Below are 18,865 nucleotides of genomic sequence, written 5' to 3'. Positions count from 1 at the left end.
ATCACAAAAATGGAGACAACATAGTCTTCTAAATACTGCTGGATTGTATCCTAGCTTGCACAGTCATGGGGGCTGCAATTCAAAATAATGTTTCTCATTTCTGCTTTAGAAGCACTTTGCTCCTCAGAAATCAGGTGATTTTTTTCACCAAAAGCACAGAAACATTTTGTTTGTCCTTCATGCTGCTGTTGAAATGACCACTTGAAATGTTGTCAAGACTAGAGGGAGGAAACATCAATTTGACTGTAAATTCAAGGCCAAATTGACTCACAGTACCCTTTCCTCATCTCTAAAACGAGTGCATCTGTTACAAAGCTTGGTAGCTAACTTGAGAAAAAGGTTGTGCTTCAGAGGAAGTTAGCAAAAGCCTTTCTAGAAAGGCAAATAACTGCCCTTGGCTTTTACATCCCTTTGCTCTAAACAAATTTTAAGATACAAATCACTTTAACTGAATTGCTGAATCTTTTAATTAAACCTATGTATTCTGCACCAAAAGGACTAAGCTATAAAAGTTTTGGTTAAATAAATACAGATGGATGACTGTGTATGAAAGAAACATTTTAGAGTACTTGGTTTTTGTTTGTTTCATCTGGTGCAGTGCACAAAAGTTTGTTGACAGAATACTAAAAGCGGCAGTTAAAAAACCTAGCAAATAGCTGTTGGATAAAGCAAAGTAATGAGTAGCTCATCTCACGTTCTTCTAGAATCTCTCAGGAAGTTCTGCTGCTGGCCATAATCTCTCCTATTGTTGTCTAAGAAGATCACTGTTTTCATATGAAAACATCTGGGCCTTGCTAAGATAATTAATACAGGTGATCATCTGATTCACATCACATATAATAAAAACTCAAGATATGAATGAAAGAACAAAACTGTCTAATGAATTTTAGTCCGCCAGATTTCATTTTTTGTCAGTTTGTTCCAGAATGGCTATATTTTTTAGGTCAGTCTTTGGAGACTGAAATGCTCCACTGTTTTTGACTAACATGGCTACCCTTCAGGAAATTGTGTATCCAAGAGTTAACAGCCCTTCAAGTTACATAACATTTCATAAGACTCACATGCTGTAATATTCACAGAAGTAGTCCTTTTAGTCTCTTGTAGCATAAAAAGGAAGAATGAAGTGGAAGGAGCAAAATTGAAGAAATGTAGCAGCATCTCTAGCTGGTTTATATTTCAGCATGAGCTTTCATGGATGTACACCCACTTCTTCAGGTGCAATCTGTAATGTATACTACATTTAAAGAGGTGGCTTTATTACCAGGCATGGGCAAATTTCAGCCCTCCGGATGTTTTGGACTTCAACTCCCACAATTCGTAAAGCCTATGGCTGTTAGGAATTGTGGAAGTCCAAAGCACTTGGAGGGACAAAGTTTGCCCATGCCTGCTTTATACTCATGAAAGTTCATACTATTTTTTTTAAAAAAAAACCAATTAGTCTTAAAGGTGTTGTTATCTTCCCTTTTCACTTTTATTTCCCTTCCTCCTTTTTTGTACAATGATATGGCAATGTGAAAATAAAGCTTTTTGTTGGCTCTAGAAAAAACGGAGGCAGATATTTAGCCAATTGCAATAATGTTGAAATGTTATCCATGTGTTTGTATGCCAAAGCCTTCCCCTTATCCTGGATACACAAATAATAAACAATGTAGGTATCATTGAAAATGACACAGGATTAAAAACAAGTGACATAATCCTATTATGAAAAGCTCAATAAATCTAGCAGCCCCTTTCAAGCCGCCAGAGCTTTGGCAAGCAAGAGGCACTGGTCACTTTTAAGAGGTACTGCTGTGTTACAAAGTAGTGTATTATTCATATCTGGTAAGTGGCAGTCTGTTTACTAGGCTTATAATTCATAGTTTGCTTATTCCAAAATTACCTAGCTTCTACTCTTACTTGGGTCCAAAAGGTATATATAGCTCCAAGAAGACACTTATAGGTGTGGTGGATTCTGTGCTTTATACAAATGGTTTCAGCTATGTAACGATACCAGCTTGCTTTGGACCATCTCTTAATTAAAACGGCCTTGGAGGGTTTTTGTTAGGCTAGTTTAACTAAATCCAATGAGCCTGCCAACTGAAAATGTATTTTAGTTTTGTGCTGCAAAAATCTATACCTGAGAAACGTTGAGGGACCAACAATTATAATGAATACTTTAAAATTTGAAAAAAATATGTTATTTAAAATAATCTCTAATGATATTAATTGAAGCATATGTTTAATCTTTACATTTATGATAGATTTAAGCCATGATTTTCAAAATGACCTGTTTTTTGGGGGAATAGTTCTCAAAATGACAATTATGGGGACAAAGTAGTTTCTGTTTCAATTGCAAGAAACCCTGTGGAATCTTATTCCCTGTCTGTGTGATTCCATTCCATGGATGCACATTGCCGAGTCTGAGAGCAAAAGATTTGACCTTTTTATGAAGGGAGATTCAGCTCTGGAAATAGCTGATGAACAAAAAACAAATCCTTCTCTTTCCAGTGTTAATCCTGTGAGCAACAGATGTGGAAAATATATGTGGCGAGGTGGGAACATGCTAATCAGATTAACAAATGTTTTAGGACTTGAATGTGAAAATAAGGAATACTGTATTGCATCACATCAGTGTTCCATTGATTGGAAAAATTTCACCTCAATGTGCTCACTGGATTACTGCCAGGAGCAGATGCATCCAATCTGCTGTGGGCAAGTCTGCATGAGAACAAAATTTGTTGGATAGTTGCCCGTTGAGACTGTGTGCCCTGTGCCTATTTTGTCTGCTGTGTGCTGAATGATGTTCCTATTCCCTGATTCTGCTCCCAAGTAAGGATAGTTTGCATGTACATTTTGCGTGCAGTTCTCCTATGCAGCATATTTCTTTCATCCCTGTATGTATTGCTTGTGTCATTCAAAGATTCATGTATTGATGATGATTATATCTTTATTTATAACCCGACCTCTCTCCCCAAGGGACTCAGGGCAGCTTCCGTAAACAAAACAGCAAACATTCAGAAGGAAAGGGTCTTCAAAAAGAGCTGCACTTTGGAAGAACTAAAAATAAGAAGGGGGGGGGGGGTAGATCCAGGTTCAGTATCCATCACCCAAAATGCCAGACGTGTTACATATTTTGATTTTGGAGTATTTGCATATACATAATGAGAAGAAATAAAAAATGGACAGGATAACGATGTTTAAATCTTTGAAAAGAGGTCGTATTGAGAGAGCAAGCTTGTTTTCTGCTGCTCTAAAGACAAGGATGCAGAGCAGAGGATTCAAACTGCAGAGAGTTTCCACCTAAATATTAGGAAGAATTTATACTACTACTACTGCTAATAATAATGATAATTATTATTATTATTATTATTATTATTATCATTATAGACCACCGTATCTCCCCGAAGGGACTCAGGGTGGTTTCTAACAAATATGGCAAACTTTCAATGCCAAAAAAGACCATATGAACAGTTTACATCAGGACAAGGCAATTAGATAATATAGAACAACATAACTGTAACTTAGCAATCAAAATAGCAAAAATTAAAAATTAAAAATAAAAACATAATAACATACAACCCCCCCCCCCCCCCGATAAAACAGACTAAAATAATATATACATAATTTCTTGATAGTAAGAGCTGTTTGGGAATGGAATATGGTGCAATGGAGTGGTGGAGCCTCCTTTTCTGTGGGATTTAAACAGCGGTTGGATGGCCATCTGCCAAGAGTACTTTGTGTCTTTCTGCATGGCAGGAGATTGGATTGGATGGCCCTTGAGGTCTCTTTAAGCTATATGATCCTATCTTGGTGATGTGATCCAAATCTATATGTAATTGTAATGTACGTTTCATTTACTTTATACACATACCTGGAATTGTATAAACATCGTTTTCCCTAAAACAATGGTTATATGCATTAAACCATCAGAAAGCAAAGGCATCAGTATCTCCATTACCCATGTATTTTGGAGGACTTCAGTTTTCAGAATTCCAGAGAAGGGATTCTCAATATGCACTTTCTCCAAGTTTGATAAGAAAGATCTGGGACCTTTCAAGCTTCAGGATGTACTGGCCTCACACATAGAAGTGTCAGATCAATCCCACAAGCCAAAGTAAAGCAGATGTAGGGGAAGAGTGTGTGTCCCCCAGCAAATGTAATGGCGCTGGTGCCACACTCTGAAAGGGTGATGATAAGGAGAATATAACCAATGATTAAAATATTATTTTATATGCATTGTAGCTTATGAAGAATGGTGAAAGGCCCTACCCAGTTTTGCCATTTGAAGAAAAGGGCAAAACCCCTCCACAAACAGAAACTAGACTAGTAATTCAATTTTACTTGTGCCCTAGAGGAGGACACTGTCCATCATTGTAAGTGAGTGGAACAGATGTGTGTAGCAGAAGGCTGAATTGCACACAGAGCTCCACCTTCCAAAACCTTGGTGCTGCTCTTGACCACCTCCCAGTCCCTGCCACCTGAAGCACAGCTTAGTTCTGCCCAAGCCCAGCTTACTTCAGTTCTAAGAATGAATAAAAGTGTATGTTCTGAGATAACACCTATGTTATTAGGGGAAATCTCTATCTAGAGATCAAATATATGCCTTCTCTCAAATGAATCGTCTCCTTTGAACATTGAAATCTATCTTTCAGAATATATGATCAATCCAGAAATTGGAACCTTTCATCTGAGACCTGTGGTCCATTTCCCACTCTCTTCCTCCCTTTTTTCCTCAACAGATTAAGTAATTGGTCCAGTTTGCCAAGGAGATTTTCCTTCATTGCAGCCATGAGCCTGGAACCTCCCAAACCAGAAATCAAATCAGCCACTAGGGTGACCGGAGGGCCCGTCACCCCTAGGAAAGGACCTGCCAAATTCAAACAGAGGCAAACTCGGCAGTTCAAGAGCAAGCCACCAAAGAAGGGCATCCAAGGGTGAGAGATGAAGTGTTGCTTACAAGGAGAGTGTTGATCCCACCTTCCCCAGGAAACAGTTATAGGCCTCTAATGTACCACTGTTGCGTCCAACATCCCTACCAGTCCAGCAGCTTCTTTCAATGCAACATTTCCATTATTGAGTGCTTTATACAAAGACCAGCTTTATAGGATCTACAAGGGTCCCTCCAATGATTTCCCCCTTGGATATCAGAAAAGGTGGGGCTGTGTGCTTATTGGTCTTGCCATTGAACCCCATAACTGCCCTCTTTCCTCTACATTTGGGGTCTGAAGATAGGAAGCAGAAACAAATTTTGATAAACAAATGGGAAGTGAAGCACTGGGGTGGTGCAGTTACTGTTTTAGTTCAACTTCTAAAGAAGCTATTCCTATATATGAAAGTACCATTTCCGAACTCCCAATTTGGTAAGGATGGTGGCATCTCTTAAATGGCTCCTTCCTACTAGCTTCTTTCTGGGTGGAAAGGTGATGATGAATATTATCATCCCTTACTTATTTACTTACTTATGTGATCCCTCGTTGTCTGAGTATGATGGCCTTCCAAGGGTCTTGGCAGAGGATACGTAGGTGACTGTAAAGCCCTTTTCTTGACCCACATGTTCTTCCACAGTGAGGATATCGGTTTCCAGGTAGAAAAAGGGTTGGCTTGACGTGCCTTCCTCTTTGCACATTTCACACTCCATTCACGCCTCTTCAAATTCCACAGCACTGCTGGTCACATCATCCCACCCCCCAGCCAAAAAAATGGAACTCATGATGTCTTACAATTTAAAACAAGCACAATACAAATAAAAGCAAACATTGCAATAGAATTTAACAATTCACAGCAATAAAAGAAATTAAACAGATAAAAGTAGATAAAATCAATTCAATTTAAAACAATGCAGCATCCTCTTATATGCTTATTTTTATAAAAAAATTAATATGATTTGATGGGAAATTCTTCGATTGATCTTGCCTCATATGAAATCTAAACAAGGTAAGTATTCATTTCTATATTTGCATGTTGTGATCTACATTATGCAGGTCTATTTCCTCCAATACTAAGCTCTGAATGTTTGGATCCAGTGGATCCAACGTTATTGAATCCACTGTAAGCTGGTTCTCACAACAAAGCTCGGGAGTGAGTCTGCCATGCGAAGCAGCTGTCTGTGGGGAGTGCTTATTCACGAACCAGTCCGTGGGCAGGGATGGGAAGGCTCCTTCCTGCTGCTTCCAACAGATTTCCTGGCTGAGAAAAAAGTTCCTTTACACTCAGCAGCTTGGATCCCTTCCCAGGAATGAACCTACTACATGCTTGCAATCTCAAGAACATTTTTTTTTTCTGAGAAAAAAGTGTGATTTTTCAAATAGGGTACTGATTTTTTTTAGGTCCAAACTGAGAAAGAGAACATTAGTGAGCAACACTGTATTCCAGATTATCTTTGTAGAAATACCCTGAGAACCCAGAGGGCAAGAATTATTTAGGTAGTGAAGGTGGAGGTGATTCAGCAGAAGAAAAGCGGTTACTGGTTCCCAAGCTGATCAGGAGGTGGCAGAGCAGCTTTTCCTATTGCCCTCCAATACTAATGTGATCCCAAAATCTACCTTTGTGGCCAACAAAATCTGAATTCCCATTTTTCTCCTTGGAACAGGCAAAAACAGGAAAACCAACTGTACTTTCTGAGGCAGATTGGATGAAAATGGTGCACTAAGACTAGTATAGGGGCACCCTAGTGGTGCAGCAGATTAAAACATTGAGCTGCTGAATTTGCTGACAGAAAGGTTGGCGGTTCGAATCCGTGGAATGGGGTGAGCTCCCACTATTAGACCCAGCTTCTGCCAACCTAGCAGTTCAAAAACATGCAAATGTGAGTACATCAATAAGTACCACTTTTGCGGGAAGGTAACAGTGCTCCATGCAGTCATGCTGGCCACATGACCTTGGAGATGAGCACCACCCCCCAGAGTGAGACACAACTAGACTTAATGTCAGGGGAAACCTTTACCTTTACTTTAAGACCTATATTGGCATTTTTAAAGGCCAATGATCTGACACAATGTACAGAAAGTTCTTAAGGGTCTTCCTGAACTGTACTCTAATACTCACCTTTTATAAGCTGACACTGCAGCAAGTAGAAATTAGCATGGATGGTGTCTGAGGGCACATTAGACAGCTTTTGATGAGGTTATAATAGCACAAAAGCATTGGTTATTCTTACCATTTCATTTGTTTCTTCACCATACATGTAATAACATTAACTTGTATCATCAGTAGTTGTATTGAGATATAGCAAGTACTTGAACCACTAATACAGAGCTCCGTCACAGGCTTTATTTCTCCTTTTTGATGATCCCAAGGCAAGAGATGAAAAGCATAGTAGCATAGTAGCTTCATAGAGCAGCTACTCTCACTCTTTCTCCCTCCCCCTGCAGATTTGGTGATGACATTCCTGGCATGGAAGGCTTGGGAACAGGTATGACAGAACACATTTTCCTTTCTTTATTAAGATAGTTGTATGGCACACTACATCCAGGGATTTCAATCAATTTTAATGAGATTTTAAAAAATAATTTAAACCACAATACATACACATTTGGCGAAAACGAATTAATCCCTGCAGGTTTAATAAAAAGCCATATTTTGACTATTATCATATATCAATCTAGTTAGTATGGTACGACTCCCATGTCCATTTGCAATACCTTCTTGGACTGTCCACAAAACAATGGAAGATAGTGAACTCGATGTCATAGAATCATAGTGGAAGACTACAGGGAATATGTTTTGTTGGGTAAATGAAACCGCAGATACAAGGCTTGAACTGTACATGGATTTATCCCAATAATTTAAAATCTGCCATATAAAGCATTAGTAAGAGCAGATTCCTTGCAACTTACCCTGCTCAGCACTGCTGGAACCAGATCCCCTTCCAGATATTCCAGCCTCCTATCCAAATATTGAGTGTTTTGATAGTGGGCATACTGTGTATCTGCTCTCAGGATACATATTTCCTAGGAAACATCTAAATAAACAGGAAACCCTTGTTCTCCTTTAAACACTCTGGATAGAATAGTTAAGGGCCCTTCCACAAAGCCCTATATTCCACAATATCAAGGCAGAAAAACCTACATTATCTGAGTGTGGATTCGGATAACCCAGTTCAAAGCAGATAACGTAGGATTTTCTGCCTTGATATTATGTGATATAGGACTGTGTGGAAGAGTCCTAAGTTTCACTGACTTATTTTACCTATACCTGCGGTATTGCTGGCAAGCAAGCTTGCCAGGTGTTAGAAAGTGTATAAAATGTATGTGATAACCTATGGAGGTGCCACACACAGGCATCCTACAGCCCCACATGCAGCACTGGATAAAATAGGCATCAGGGCAGAATCTAAAGCATGGCATGTTTGCACTATATAGCTACACAGATTTTGGAGCCCCCGGTAGCACAGTGGGTTAAACCCTTGTGCTGGCAGGACTGAGGACCAACAGATCGCAGGTTTGAATCCGGGGAGAGCATGGATGAGCTCCCTCTGTCAACTCCAGCTCCCCATGTAGGAACATGAGAGAAGCCTCCCACAAAGATGGTAAAACATCAAGAACATCCGGGCATCCCCTGGGCAATGTCCTTGCACATGACCAATTCTCTCACACCAGAAGCAACTTGCAGTTTCTCAAGTTGCTCCTGACATGAAAAAAACCCAACTATATAGCTTAGGTATTTGCACAAAGATAACATTAGGCTAAATTTAAAGAACATCCAGGCTGCCCTTTCTTCCTAGTTGGTTGACAGCCCTCAATCCATGTAAATACAAAAGAGAATCTTTGTTCTCCAGCTCCTTGAGTGACATGGAAATAGCTGACCTTTCACCTCAGCCTGTCTCCTTCCCAAATGGCCTTGTTTGATTAGATGTGGGCTGTTTCTTGGCCTCCTACCCCCTTGTATAGCCGTGTCAAACTACCAGTCTGTCCACAGGAGCATACACTGCTTGGCAAGCTCTCTCACTAACATACGGTATCTCAAATGGTTACTCAGAATCAGTTCTATTTATGGTTACGATACCCTGTAATTGCTCCAATTACCAATTGTCATAACAGGTCTGGGGCGGATTCCAGTGCAGCAGTCTGATGACTTTTGGCAATACGGGTTGCTTTGATGCTTCTCTCTTTCAGATATCACTGTGATCTGTCCATGGGAAGCCTTCAGTCACCTGGAGCTCCATGAGCTGGCACAATATGGGATCATCTAATCACAACGAGGCCAGAAAAGGAGGCTGCCAGACAGTGGCTTCTACAGTCCTGCAAATTACCTCTCCCAATAGGAATAAGTTCAACTCCAAGAAATGGATAAAATTAAAAAGAATCCAAATGAATAAGCAGTACGTTTGATTTTACACTACTTTTCCTGTAATTAAACCCCTTCCTCATCTTTCAGTAAAAAGGGTTTGAAAAAACACATATGAGACTGAGAAATTGTCTTTTTGTATATATAATGGTTCCATCAGTTTGCTGCAACTATCTTTTCCTCCCTATGACCTGTAAAACAAAACTTATAAAGAACTGTGGGGTTTCAAACGCTATTCTAAAATTCCTTGTCAAGAAGGGGAAAGAGTGAAGGTTAGGGGGCTGCAATAGAAATAAGGAGACTTTAGATTCAGAGGATGATAGGGTAGGAATGAAGAAGTCACAGCAGAACTTGAAATAATGCTATTTTCATTCCAATACAAATTGTGGTCCAAGTAATTTGCTTCAAAACAGCCAGTTCTGGGAGGTGTCAGAAGGAAATGCAGCCCTTTAGAAGACTGAAATACAGGGCAACAGTTTTTTTATTCCCAACAAGATGCAAGCACTTTTACTACATAGCAACAAATGCCATATCAGCTGAACACTATTAGTTGAGTAGCCACGATAAAAATCTGGAAAGGATCAAGAAACAGAAGCCATTGCAAAAAAAACTATCATTGGATTAAGGAGAAGTGCACATGGGAGCAAATCACCCCTTAAAGCCAAGTGTCAGCAAAGTAGTTGTCATCTGCAAATGGTTCAGCTTATAATGGTAAAAGAGTAATACATTTGAAATAATAATAATAATAATAATAATAATAATTTAAAATTACTGTCAGCTGCAAAAGGCCACCCTACTAGGATCTGCACACATTATTCACCGATACATCACATAGTCCTAGACACTTGGGAAGTGTCCGACATGTGATCCAAAACAACAACCAGCATAGTGATCTGGTTTGCTGTGTACTAATCTTGTGTTTCAAATAATAATAATTCATAGCAATTACAATGTTATTGTTGTTAGAATTTAATGAAGCATGTGATGAGAAAAGGAAAGTACACCATGAGAAAGCAAGTGAGCAAAATACTGGTATGTCTGCACTGTAAATGTTTACATGCAAGTACAAGTAAAAAAGTCTACTTCAGCATGCCAATATAAAGCCTAGTAAAAGGCATTTGCAATTATCACTGTAATAGGTTGGTTAGTATCACACACCAAAAGGCAAGCAAGGATGTAAAGCAGTACTGTTCCCTTAGCAGTGGTTCTCAACCTGTGGGTCCCCAGGTGTTTTGGCCTACAGCTCCCAGAAATCCCAGCGAGTTTACAAGCTGTTAGGATTTCTGGGAGTTAAAGGCCAAAACATCTGGAGACCCATAGGTTGAGAACCACTGCTTATGGGAATGATTTCATGACTTTTTTTTACTATTGGGGTAAAAGGTGTAGGATGGAAGGCAGTTGAGAGATACTTGATTTGTCCCCACTTTTTTTTAAAGGTTGGAATTTGTTCCTCTGCCCATTTCTAAAACTAGCTTTCAAAAAAATGATGGAAAATTAATTTGTAGGGAAGCTGCTTGGTTATAAAAGATTCTCCAGCAATGAAGGCCAGGTCATGAGATTCTGTACTACAAAACCTTTCCAATCCCTGAGGGGCAGTGTACAGAATGAAAATGTAACATTGATGAAAGAGAAAATAGCTGGAAGGAAGGAAGAGAATTAATTCTAGCCAGAGACGATAAAGGCAAAAGCAAGAAAAATTCAGTCCTTTATATCCTGCTCTGGGAAATTAATAAGTATAAGGTAATAGGGCTTCTGCAGTATTCTAGATTTGCTATGCTCAAAGGATCAGGAATAAAATCCCCTTTGTCCCTGGTAAGAAGAAAAGGGCCAAAATGTTCCCTCCCCCCTACTGTCATCCTGAGCTGTAGCAAAGGCAATGCCTGCTAGGAGCTTAGTGGCCAGTAATAAGCTTCCTACTTCAATCAGAATCAGAAACACAAAATAAGAGGCAATTGCTCCTGCATTATTATTAAGCCATCTGCTCAGCTGGGGAACGCAGCCTCCAAGATAGATGGTGCTTTGAGCCACAAACTCCTCCAGGGCCAGAGCACCAAAGCCACACTGGGAATTTGGGATGGTGCCATTCTCCCGTGGATCCAGGCAGCAGGAAGCTGGGACACCGCAGGCTTGCACACCTGGGGAACTGCAGTTAAAATACCTGAAAATTAACAAATCAGAACAATCAGTTCACTTGTCTGGGCAACCTGGAGTCTCATTGCTAAGGTTCTTGCAGCATCCACTTGCTTCTTGGTATATGCATATATAGAGAGAAGATGGTATCTAAACTAGTAATGCTACTTTGTGCAAGCATCTCCTGCCTTGATAGTGATCTCTGCATGCAAAAAGAAAAGCTCCCATCCAGGATCTGGAGCTGCAAGCACAATGATACGTACAGAGCTGACATTTAAAATCTGAAATGTCCCACCTTTTCCACCACAGATCTAATGGACAGATAGCAACAAAGGTGTTTGAAACGACTTAGGTCCATAGAAACGATTGCACTTGGGAACTGAGGGCTATCAGGTGCAAATTTCAACCTCGGTCTGAAGAAAGGACGTAAGCAGCTGGATCAGCCAAGAGAGTTTCCTTCCAAAATGCCCCAGAGCAATTCATGTAGTGCTTCCAAACTCAATGGTTCAAGCAACAAAGGGACAATACTCCTGGTGTTGAGTAACCACTGCCTTGTTCCCAGGTGGACAAAACCCAGATCTGATGGCACCAGATGGTTCACGATATACAGGAGTGAATTGAATTCTGTTTCTTAGAGCCTGGAAGGCAGCCACCCATCACTAGTTGCTTGTGGTGGTGGCTGGAGATAATGGGGGCATAATGAAGTTACGCCTCAAAAGTAACATAGGAAGAAGAAACTTGTTTCATTGGTATAAAGAGTACCAATTTTTGGTTACTTTCACATGTTTGCAAACACCTCAAGATTTCCTATTTTACGTTTCCTTGTTTTCAGAAAAGTAACAATAGTAATATGGAGTGCAAGTAATCCAGTGAGATGTTTTTCAACCCTGTAACAAATAGCAGCAACATATTAGTTTTCAAATACTACAAATAATAATGGTAACTAATAACTTTTATGAAGCAATTTCTCACATTGTGCTCTTCTACTGCTGCAGCATATGCCATTATTACAGTTCAGACTGATTGGGCCAGTTATCTTTTCAGTGAGTATGCTTATGCTAAAACTGGTTATTCATGAGAATAAATGAGAATAAACAAAGCAAGTTAGAAATCCTGTGAATATACTGTTATGGACAGGCAGTGTAATGCAGTGGTTTGAGTATAGGACTGCAACTTTAGAGTCCAGCATTCAATTCCCCGCTTGGCCATGGAAACCCACTGGAGGCCTTAGAGAAGTCACACTTTGTCAGCCTCAGAGGAAGGCAGAAAAGTAGCCCCTCTGAACATATTTTGCTAAGAAATCTTCCTAATAGATTTGTCTTAGGGTCACCATAAGTCAGAAAGGACTCAAAGGCACACAACAACATTGTTTTCTGAAGAACGCAGATCTAGATTTGAAGAGCACACAGCATGCAAAATATTTTCCTTTGAGCTGGAGCTAACTTGCACACTTCGGTGCTAATCTAAAGAAAATTGCTTATGCTTAAAATTATTAACAGCTAATTTGCTCCATTAATATCACAGTAATTAGCCATTTTTAGATTGGGGCATTTTTTCAGTAAAATGCTAATTTGAAATAAAAATCAGTTAGGCTTTAATGAGACCAAAATGATAGCAAGTAAAAAACATGGATTTATAGTGCTAGGAGAAGCCCAAAGAAATATGAAGACTATACCAATGATTGTAGATAGGCATTTGCCTCACCACAGTAGGCATTTGGCCTTTTTCAGATCAACTGCAGGCATCACTGTGAGAGAAACATTTTAAGAGTTTCCAACATCACTTTTTGGGGCAAAGTTCTGAGGCATGTCATGCCCTCCCAGATTAAGGGATTCCAGGATTAAATTGAATATTTAGATCCATTTCAATCTGATTTTGGCCGAGACAGACTGGTTTCTTTGTGCCTTCACAGTGAACTGGATAAGGGGAGTGTGTCCTTATTGGTTCTGCTGGATGCCCCAAATGCTTTTGAAAGCACCGATCACAGTATCTTTCTGAGTCACCTGTCTGGAATGGAACTGGAGGGCACTGTTTCACAATGGCCCCAATCCTTTTTGGAGAGGAGAAATCAAAAGGTGATGCTGAGGAACTCCTATTCTACACCTGGCCATTGACCTGTGGGCAACCTCAAGACTGTTTTTTTTCCTCCCATCCCTCACTTTCTATTTATTACTTACATGGAACCACTGGGAGAGGTAATTTATGATTCTGGAGTTCAGTATCACTAGTATGATACTGTCTTTCTCTTTCAGGATGGTGTTTCTGTATTAAACCAGAGTCTGTTAAGAGTAATGGATTGGATGAGGGCAGACAAACTGAAGCTTAATTCAGACAAGACAGAAATGCCCTTAGCTTGTTGAATGGGAAAGTGTCTCAGTATGTGTTGGATGGAGAAATCTCAAGTTAGCAGCTCTTGGATCATGACTGGAACCTGGATGACAAAGTTTCAGAGGAAACTGCAGAGTCTTTGAACACACATTGCTGCCAACAGCAACAGATTGGTGGAAATAAATATGAGGTGAAGAGGCTCTGGGGTAGCAGTCTTTCTCTGCCATTTTTTCTTTGCAAGTCAACACACAGCTGCTTTCCTCCCAGACAATCTCAGAGACAGAAAATCAGCCTATATGAAGGGCAAGCAGCCTAATCTATGTTTGGGGGGCGAGACGAAAGGGAGGGAAAGACAGACATAGACAAAGGACCTGAAAGATGAAATGAAACTTCAGAGCCTTCTGCTGCTTGGTCCCTCTCTGCTGGAAGCCTTGTCTTTCCTGCCTTCCAGCTGCTTACTGGTGACCTACGTTTGGAGACACAAACCTTCTGCCATCCTTTGCAGTATTTACAGGATTACAGCTGCACAGTTCAATCCTGATTATGGTTGCTTATAAGCTTTACTGTTAAGTATATACAGGTTTCTTCTATAATGGTCCATCTATATGGAATAATCATTCATCTGATTAAATATTATTCAGCCTGGCAGCACATTCACATTGAATCTGTAATACAAATGAACATGGCCTAGTTTTAGAAAACCGGGCAAAAAGCTCTTCTGAGATTAAGGGCCCATGAAGTAGAATGAAGAATTGGGCTGAACAGTCTCAAAACTGGCAAGAGCTTGATGTCAGCATCTCAAAGTTTGAAACAACTTAATCCCAGAAATTGTTACCATACCAGTCCTGTAGTAGTAGTGCTCCATCCCCATCCATCATAACTATTGAAAAAACAGAGCAAGAGGTGCATCCCAAAGTAGTATCTACTCACAGATTTGTTTTCCAGTCTAGGTAAGACTCGACTCCACAGCACTGTAAGCCTGTCTGAATTTCATCCATAATGAACTGTAGATCTAGATCATCTTGATACCGCTGCACTGCCACCATGAGGGAATTTTGCAAGGAGGCCTTGATTTGGTTTCTCAGTGAAAAAAGAATAATTCCACCAACAGTTTCCAGGACTACAAAGGTGATGATGCCTGCAGAGAAACACTTCAGGAGGCAGGTGTTCTCGATGAGGGCTCCTGTACAACCCAACAGAGACATAGCGCTGGCTGCCAGGCCCGCTAATACGAAAAAGAGCATTGGGTCACTGCCCAAATGAGTTATCTGTTCATTGGCCAATGATTCCTTGTCTGAAAGACCCCAGATTCCTACAGCCAAAATGACCAATCCCACAATGGAGAAAGCCAGGTTCCAAACAAGGGTCAGGTATTTAACACAGCGGCTAAGTGAGTCCAGGTGATGATGGGAAGACTGGCCAAAACACCACTGTCCTTTCTCTTTCCTGTGACAGCCAGTTTCTTCTCTTGTGGGATATAAAGGAGAGCCTTGTACATTTGGATTACCTGTCTGGTTAACAAAGGAGAGAACCAGAAAAGAGAGAAGGAGAGAAAATAATGAAAATGGAGCAATATCCTGATGTATTACTTAAAACCTCATGAAGATAGGGGCAGAGCAACAGAAAAGGGCAGAGCAGAGTAATTTTTGAGCAGAAATATTCTTACAACACAGCTGGATTAACATAAAACCTGTCGAGATTAATTCCACTGTGACTCTAACATAAATAAAATGGATGCAGATGCATCAAGAGAGTGTGTGCCTAGAGTGCTGATATATGCAATAATCAATGAGAAGGAAAGCTTTCTATGTTTTAGCTCAAAGCTAGAAAACGAAAGGCAGAAGCTATCTTCAGTCTTGGTAGCTTAGAAATACAGATCCAAAATGTAGATCCAGTTTTGTAACTTCAACTGGCTTGGTGAGAGAAAACTGGTAAAGGAATGCACTGAGATATTTCTTTTAAAAATCTGGACCTTATCTTGTAATGATAGTGCAATCCCACTGAATTTAATACATCTTCATTTTGACTGTTCTAGTACCACGAATAGCAGGAATCAAAGTGCGGTTCCAGACAGGCCGTTATCCCAGGAACATCTGTATTTAAAAAGTGCGGCTGTTCCTGGAAGCCCATCTACACACACCCCAGAAAGCGCACGCTTTCTGGGATGGGTGTCCAGATGTGCCTCCGGGACTTCCTGGGAGAACACCCGGACACTCTACCTCCCTTCCCAAAAGCCCTAAAAAGCCCTTTGAAAAAGAGCAGGAGTGATTTTTCTCCTCCTCCTCCCGCCTTTCTCCTGGCACGTAATTTCTACATGGTAGGAGAGCTACAGCAGCTCTCCAATGGAGGCCTGGTAAGTACTTTCCTTTTTTAAAGGGCTTTTTAGGGATTTGGGGGAGGAGGTTGGTATTCCCACAGTTTCTGGGATAATTTAGCCTGGAGAACCACGGGAATACTGTCTGCTGTTCAGACACCGGAAGTAGTGGGTTTATCCTGCGCCTTCCAAGAAGGAGCAGAATAAAGCCACTATTTATTTACCACACTTTTATCCTGCCCTTTTCAGTCCAAAAGCAACTATCAAATTAATTAACCACAAACCAGGGTTTTGTTGGTTTGTGGCAAATTAATTCAGGTTTGTCCAGGACATCATCTGGACAGCCCCCCCCCCCCCCTTTGCAGAAGTTTCCACAATAAAGTGGCTGTCAGGAACCACAGGCATACTGCCTCACCTCAGATGGGAGTACTTGGGTACTTTGGGATGGGTCCCAATGAAGATTTTTACTATTGGACAGATTTAGTCTGAAGACACGTGAAATGAGAAGTGTTTCCTGCAATATTTGAACTGGAAGATTTTCCTTTGCTTTATATCAACAGATCTGTTTTATTTGTTCATTTTAATTTGACATGCTTCTTTAAGAATTATGGTTATGGAACAGTTTCAGTCAATCAATGAATTGTTTTTAACATGCTCATGTTAGTAGTGCTGGAATGCTACATTCACAATTTAAGGGCTTCCCAGGAATAGCCACTTCAATAAGACTACAAGATAAATGTAAGTTTTATTTTAGGTATATTATGCTCATTCTAGCTGCTGAATTTTACATCATTCAGAAGAATGTTCCACTCCATGTTTCTATTTAGATGTTGTTAGCCAGAGGCAAGATCGCAGGGGATGTTAATAGAATAGACAAAATCTATATGATCACCTTAACAGGAAAAATAAGCATATCCAAAGTAAGGCCTGATGTGAGAAAAACCAGAGCTTGCACAAAGGGATCAAGGTAGATCCAGAGAAGATAATGGAAAGAAAGGTCCTCAGAGACTAAACTCTAATCATTAAATGAGAAACATGTGAAGTTACTCATCTTATTACATCAAGTTGTTCCTTTAAAAAAAATCCTGGTAATGTAAGGGATTCTCACAGATTGACAGCTAGTAAACAGTCTGTCTAAAACAGTGACAGGCAAAGGAAGACCATCCAGATGTTGATGAACTACAACTCCTATCAGCCCTTGCCAGCACAGCCAATGGTAAGAAAACTAAAAATTGCACTTCAGGAACATCTGGAGGTCCATGCTTTGCACTCTCCCATCCTAAGCACGTTTATTCAGACGTAAGCCCTATTATATTCACTGGAACCTACTTCCAATTAATTATTAAGAACAAGTCTCTCCCTTGAACATTGAAAAACAAACCAGAAAGTAACCACAGAAAAAGCTGCAAGAGTTCCAAAGACAACCCCCCCCCAAAACCCCCCCAAATATTTAAAAAGTCAGGAACAACAACAAAAAGCACACTTCAAATCCTTGTGATTACCTTCGGTAGCAAAGCACTGGTTTCATCATCTCTCTTCTTGTCCCGGAAAGAAAGTCCTTGTAAAAAAGTCCTGGAAAATGTGAAAAGTTTCTTTGCCATATTTCTCTGGTTAATTTGAAATCAATCTGTACTGCCCTGTGTCAAATAAGAAAAATAAAACAACCGTAGATGTCTTATGCCACACCAGGAGGGAAACTTTAAAGCAAAGCCTCACAGTCATACTTGTATCATGTGAGAAATCACATTTTGGAGCTTAGAGAGTATGGCTTTGTCTTGTTGGCTGTGAGGGCATTGAACGGCACAGTAACCAGATACATGTAATTTGTATAGGTTGCATACTCACAATGACTCTACATAAATGAATGTCATTCATAACTAATTGTTTCTAATCATAATGATTTTTTTTTTTTTTAGAAACTGCAAGTTGCTTCTGGTGTGAGAAAATTGGCCATTTAGCGGGGACGTTGCTCAGGGGACGCCCGGATATTTTGATGTGTTACCATCTTTGTGGGAGGCTTTTCCCATGACCCCACATGGGGAGTTGGAGCTGACAGAGGGAGCTCATCTGTGTTCTCTCCGGATTCAAACCTCTGACCTATGGGTCTTCAGTCCTGCCGGCACAAGAGTTTAACCCATTGCACCACCGGGGGTTCCAAATTTAAGAAGATTAAAACTGGATTCACTTTGCTTTGCACATTCACTGTGTTATTATTTGGTGAGAACCTTATAGGGTGCTGAATAACACGAGGGCATTTTGCGGTATGCGAAACAAGCTACAATTCAGCAGTGGCTTGCTGTATTGTTTTGTATTTTATGTAAGCCTCTCTAGGAATCTTTCTGACTGAATAGTAGAATAAAATGCAACAGACAAGGGCTGAATTCTGACCTGGATCCGAGAAAGGGCTTCGGATTCACCCAGACAGGAATTTGCTGAGTCTCACGGTGTATCTGCTCTGTACAACTAATGTAGTTTGACCTCACTTTAATTGCCATGGCTCAATGCGATGGAATCATGGGAGTTGTAGTTTTACAAGGTCTTTATCCTTCTCTGCCAAAGAGTGCTGGGGCCTCATCAAATTACAAATTCCAGGATACAGTAGCATTGAGCCATAGTAGTTAAAAGGGTGTCAAACTGCATTACTTCTACAGAGTATATGCACCCTGAGTCTTGGGCCCCTTCCACACAGATGAATAAAATCCCACATTTTCTGCTTTTAACTTAATTACATACTCAGATAATCCACTCAAAGCAGATATTCTGGGTTATAGGGCTGTGTGGAAGGGCCCTTGGCTCTCTTATCTGTAAACAGAGATACTGATATTACTG

At 40.3% G+C, this 18,865-nt stretch overlaps 2 protein-coding genes across 4 annotated transcripts; one reads left to right on the top strand and one right to left on the bottom strand.

Annotated features, from left to right (window-relative positions):
• Positions 1-1,733: 1,733 nt before the first annotated feature.
• PDE6G (phosphodiesterase 6G) lies at positions 1,734-9,377 on the top strand. 3 transcript variants are annotated; one of them, XM_067463868.1, is made up of 4 exons: positions 1,734-1,782; positions 4,719-4,913; positions 7,350-7,390; positions 9,093-9,377. In XM_067463868.1, exons 2-4 carry the CDS (start codon positions 4,768-4,770, stop codon positions 9,167-9,169), a joined length of 264 nt encoding a protein of 87 aa, XP_067319969.1. In that variant the 5' UTR covers positions 1,734-1,782; positions 4,719-4,767; the 3' UTR covers positions 9,170-9,377. The 3 variants fall into 3 exon arrangements, with proteins under 3 accessions (XP_067319969.1, XP_060620245.2, XP_067319968.1); XM_060764262.2 differs by having other exon boundaries at positions 1,746-1,821; XM_067463867.1 differs by lacking the exon at positions 1,734-1,782 and adding an exon at positions 2,738-2,808.
• Positions 9,378-10,215: 838 nt separating this feature from the next.
• On the bottom strand, positions 10,216-17,771 carry TSPAN10 (tetraspanin 10). Its single transcript, XM_060760950.2, has 3 exons — positions 17,539-17,771; positions 14,653-15,233; positions 10,216-11,422 (listed from the first exon to the last, which is right to left on the bottom strand). Exons 1-3 carry the CDS (start codon positions 17,635-17,637, stop codon positions 11,050-11,052), a joined length of 1,053 nt encoding a protein of 350 aa, XP_060616933.2. The 5' UTR covers positions 17,638-17,771; the 3' UTR covers positions 10,216-11,049.
• Between the last annotated feature and the right edge of the window lie 1,094 nt (positions 17,772-18,865).

Source organism: Anolis sagrei, chromosome 2 (assembly GCF_037176765.1).
Source record: "Anolis sagrei isolate rAnoSag1 chromosome 2, rAnoSag1.mat, whole genome shotgun sequence".
Taxonomy (NCBI): domain Eukaryota; kingdom Metazoa; phylum Chordata; class Lepidosauria; order Squamata; family Dactyloidae; genus Anolis; species Anolis sagrei.
This window is presented reverse-complemented; position numbering and strand designations above follow the sequence as displayed.

What these genes read in the sequence shown, in the direction of transcription:
- PDE6G (XM_067463867.1), top strand. Translation starts at nt 2,777, where the DNA reads ATGATGTTCCTATTCCCTGATTCTGCTCCCAA. An exon ending in TTCCCTGATTCTGCTCCCAA is followed by an intron (nt 2,809 to 4,718) that starts GTAAGGATAGTT and finishes TTTCCTCAACAG; the next exon opens with ATTAAGTAATTGGTCCAGTT. An exon ending in CATGGAAGGCTTGGGAACAG is followed by an intron (nt 7,391 to 9,092) that starts GTATGACAGAAC and finishes TCTCTCTTTCAG; the next exon opens with ATATCACTGTGATCTGTCCA.
- TSPAN10 (XM_060760950.2), bottom strand. Translation starts at nt 17,637, where the DNA reads ATGGCAAAGAAACTTTTCACATTTTCCAGGACTTTTTTACAAGGACTT. An exon ending in CCAGTGCTTTGCTACCGAAG is followed by an intron (nt 15,234 to 17,538) that starts GTAATCACAAGG and finishes TTTGTTAACCAG; the next exon opens with ACAGGTAATCCAAATGTACA. An exon ending in CTAGACTGGAAAACAAATCT is followed by an intron (nt 11,423 to 14,652) that starts GTGAGTAGATAC and finishes GTTAATTTTCAG; the next exon opens with GTATTTTAACTGCAGTTCCC.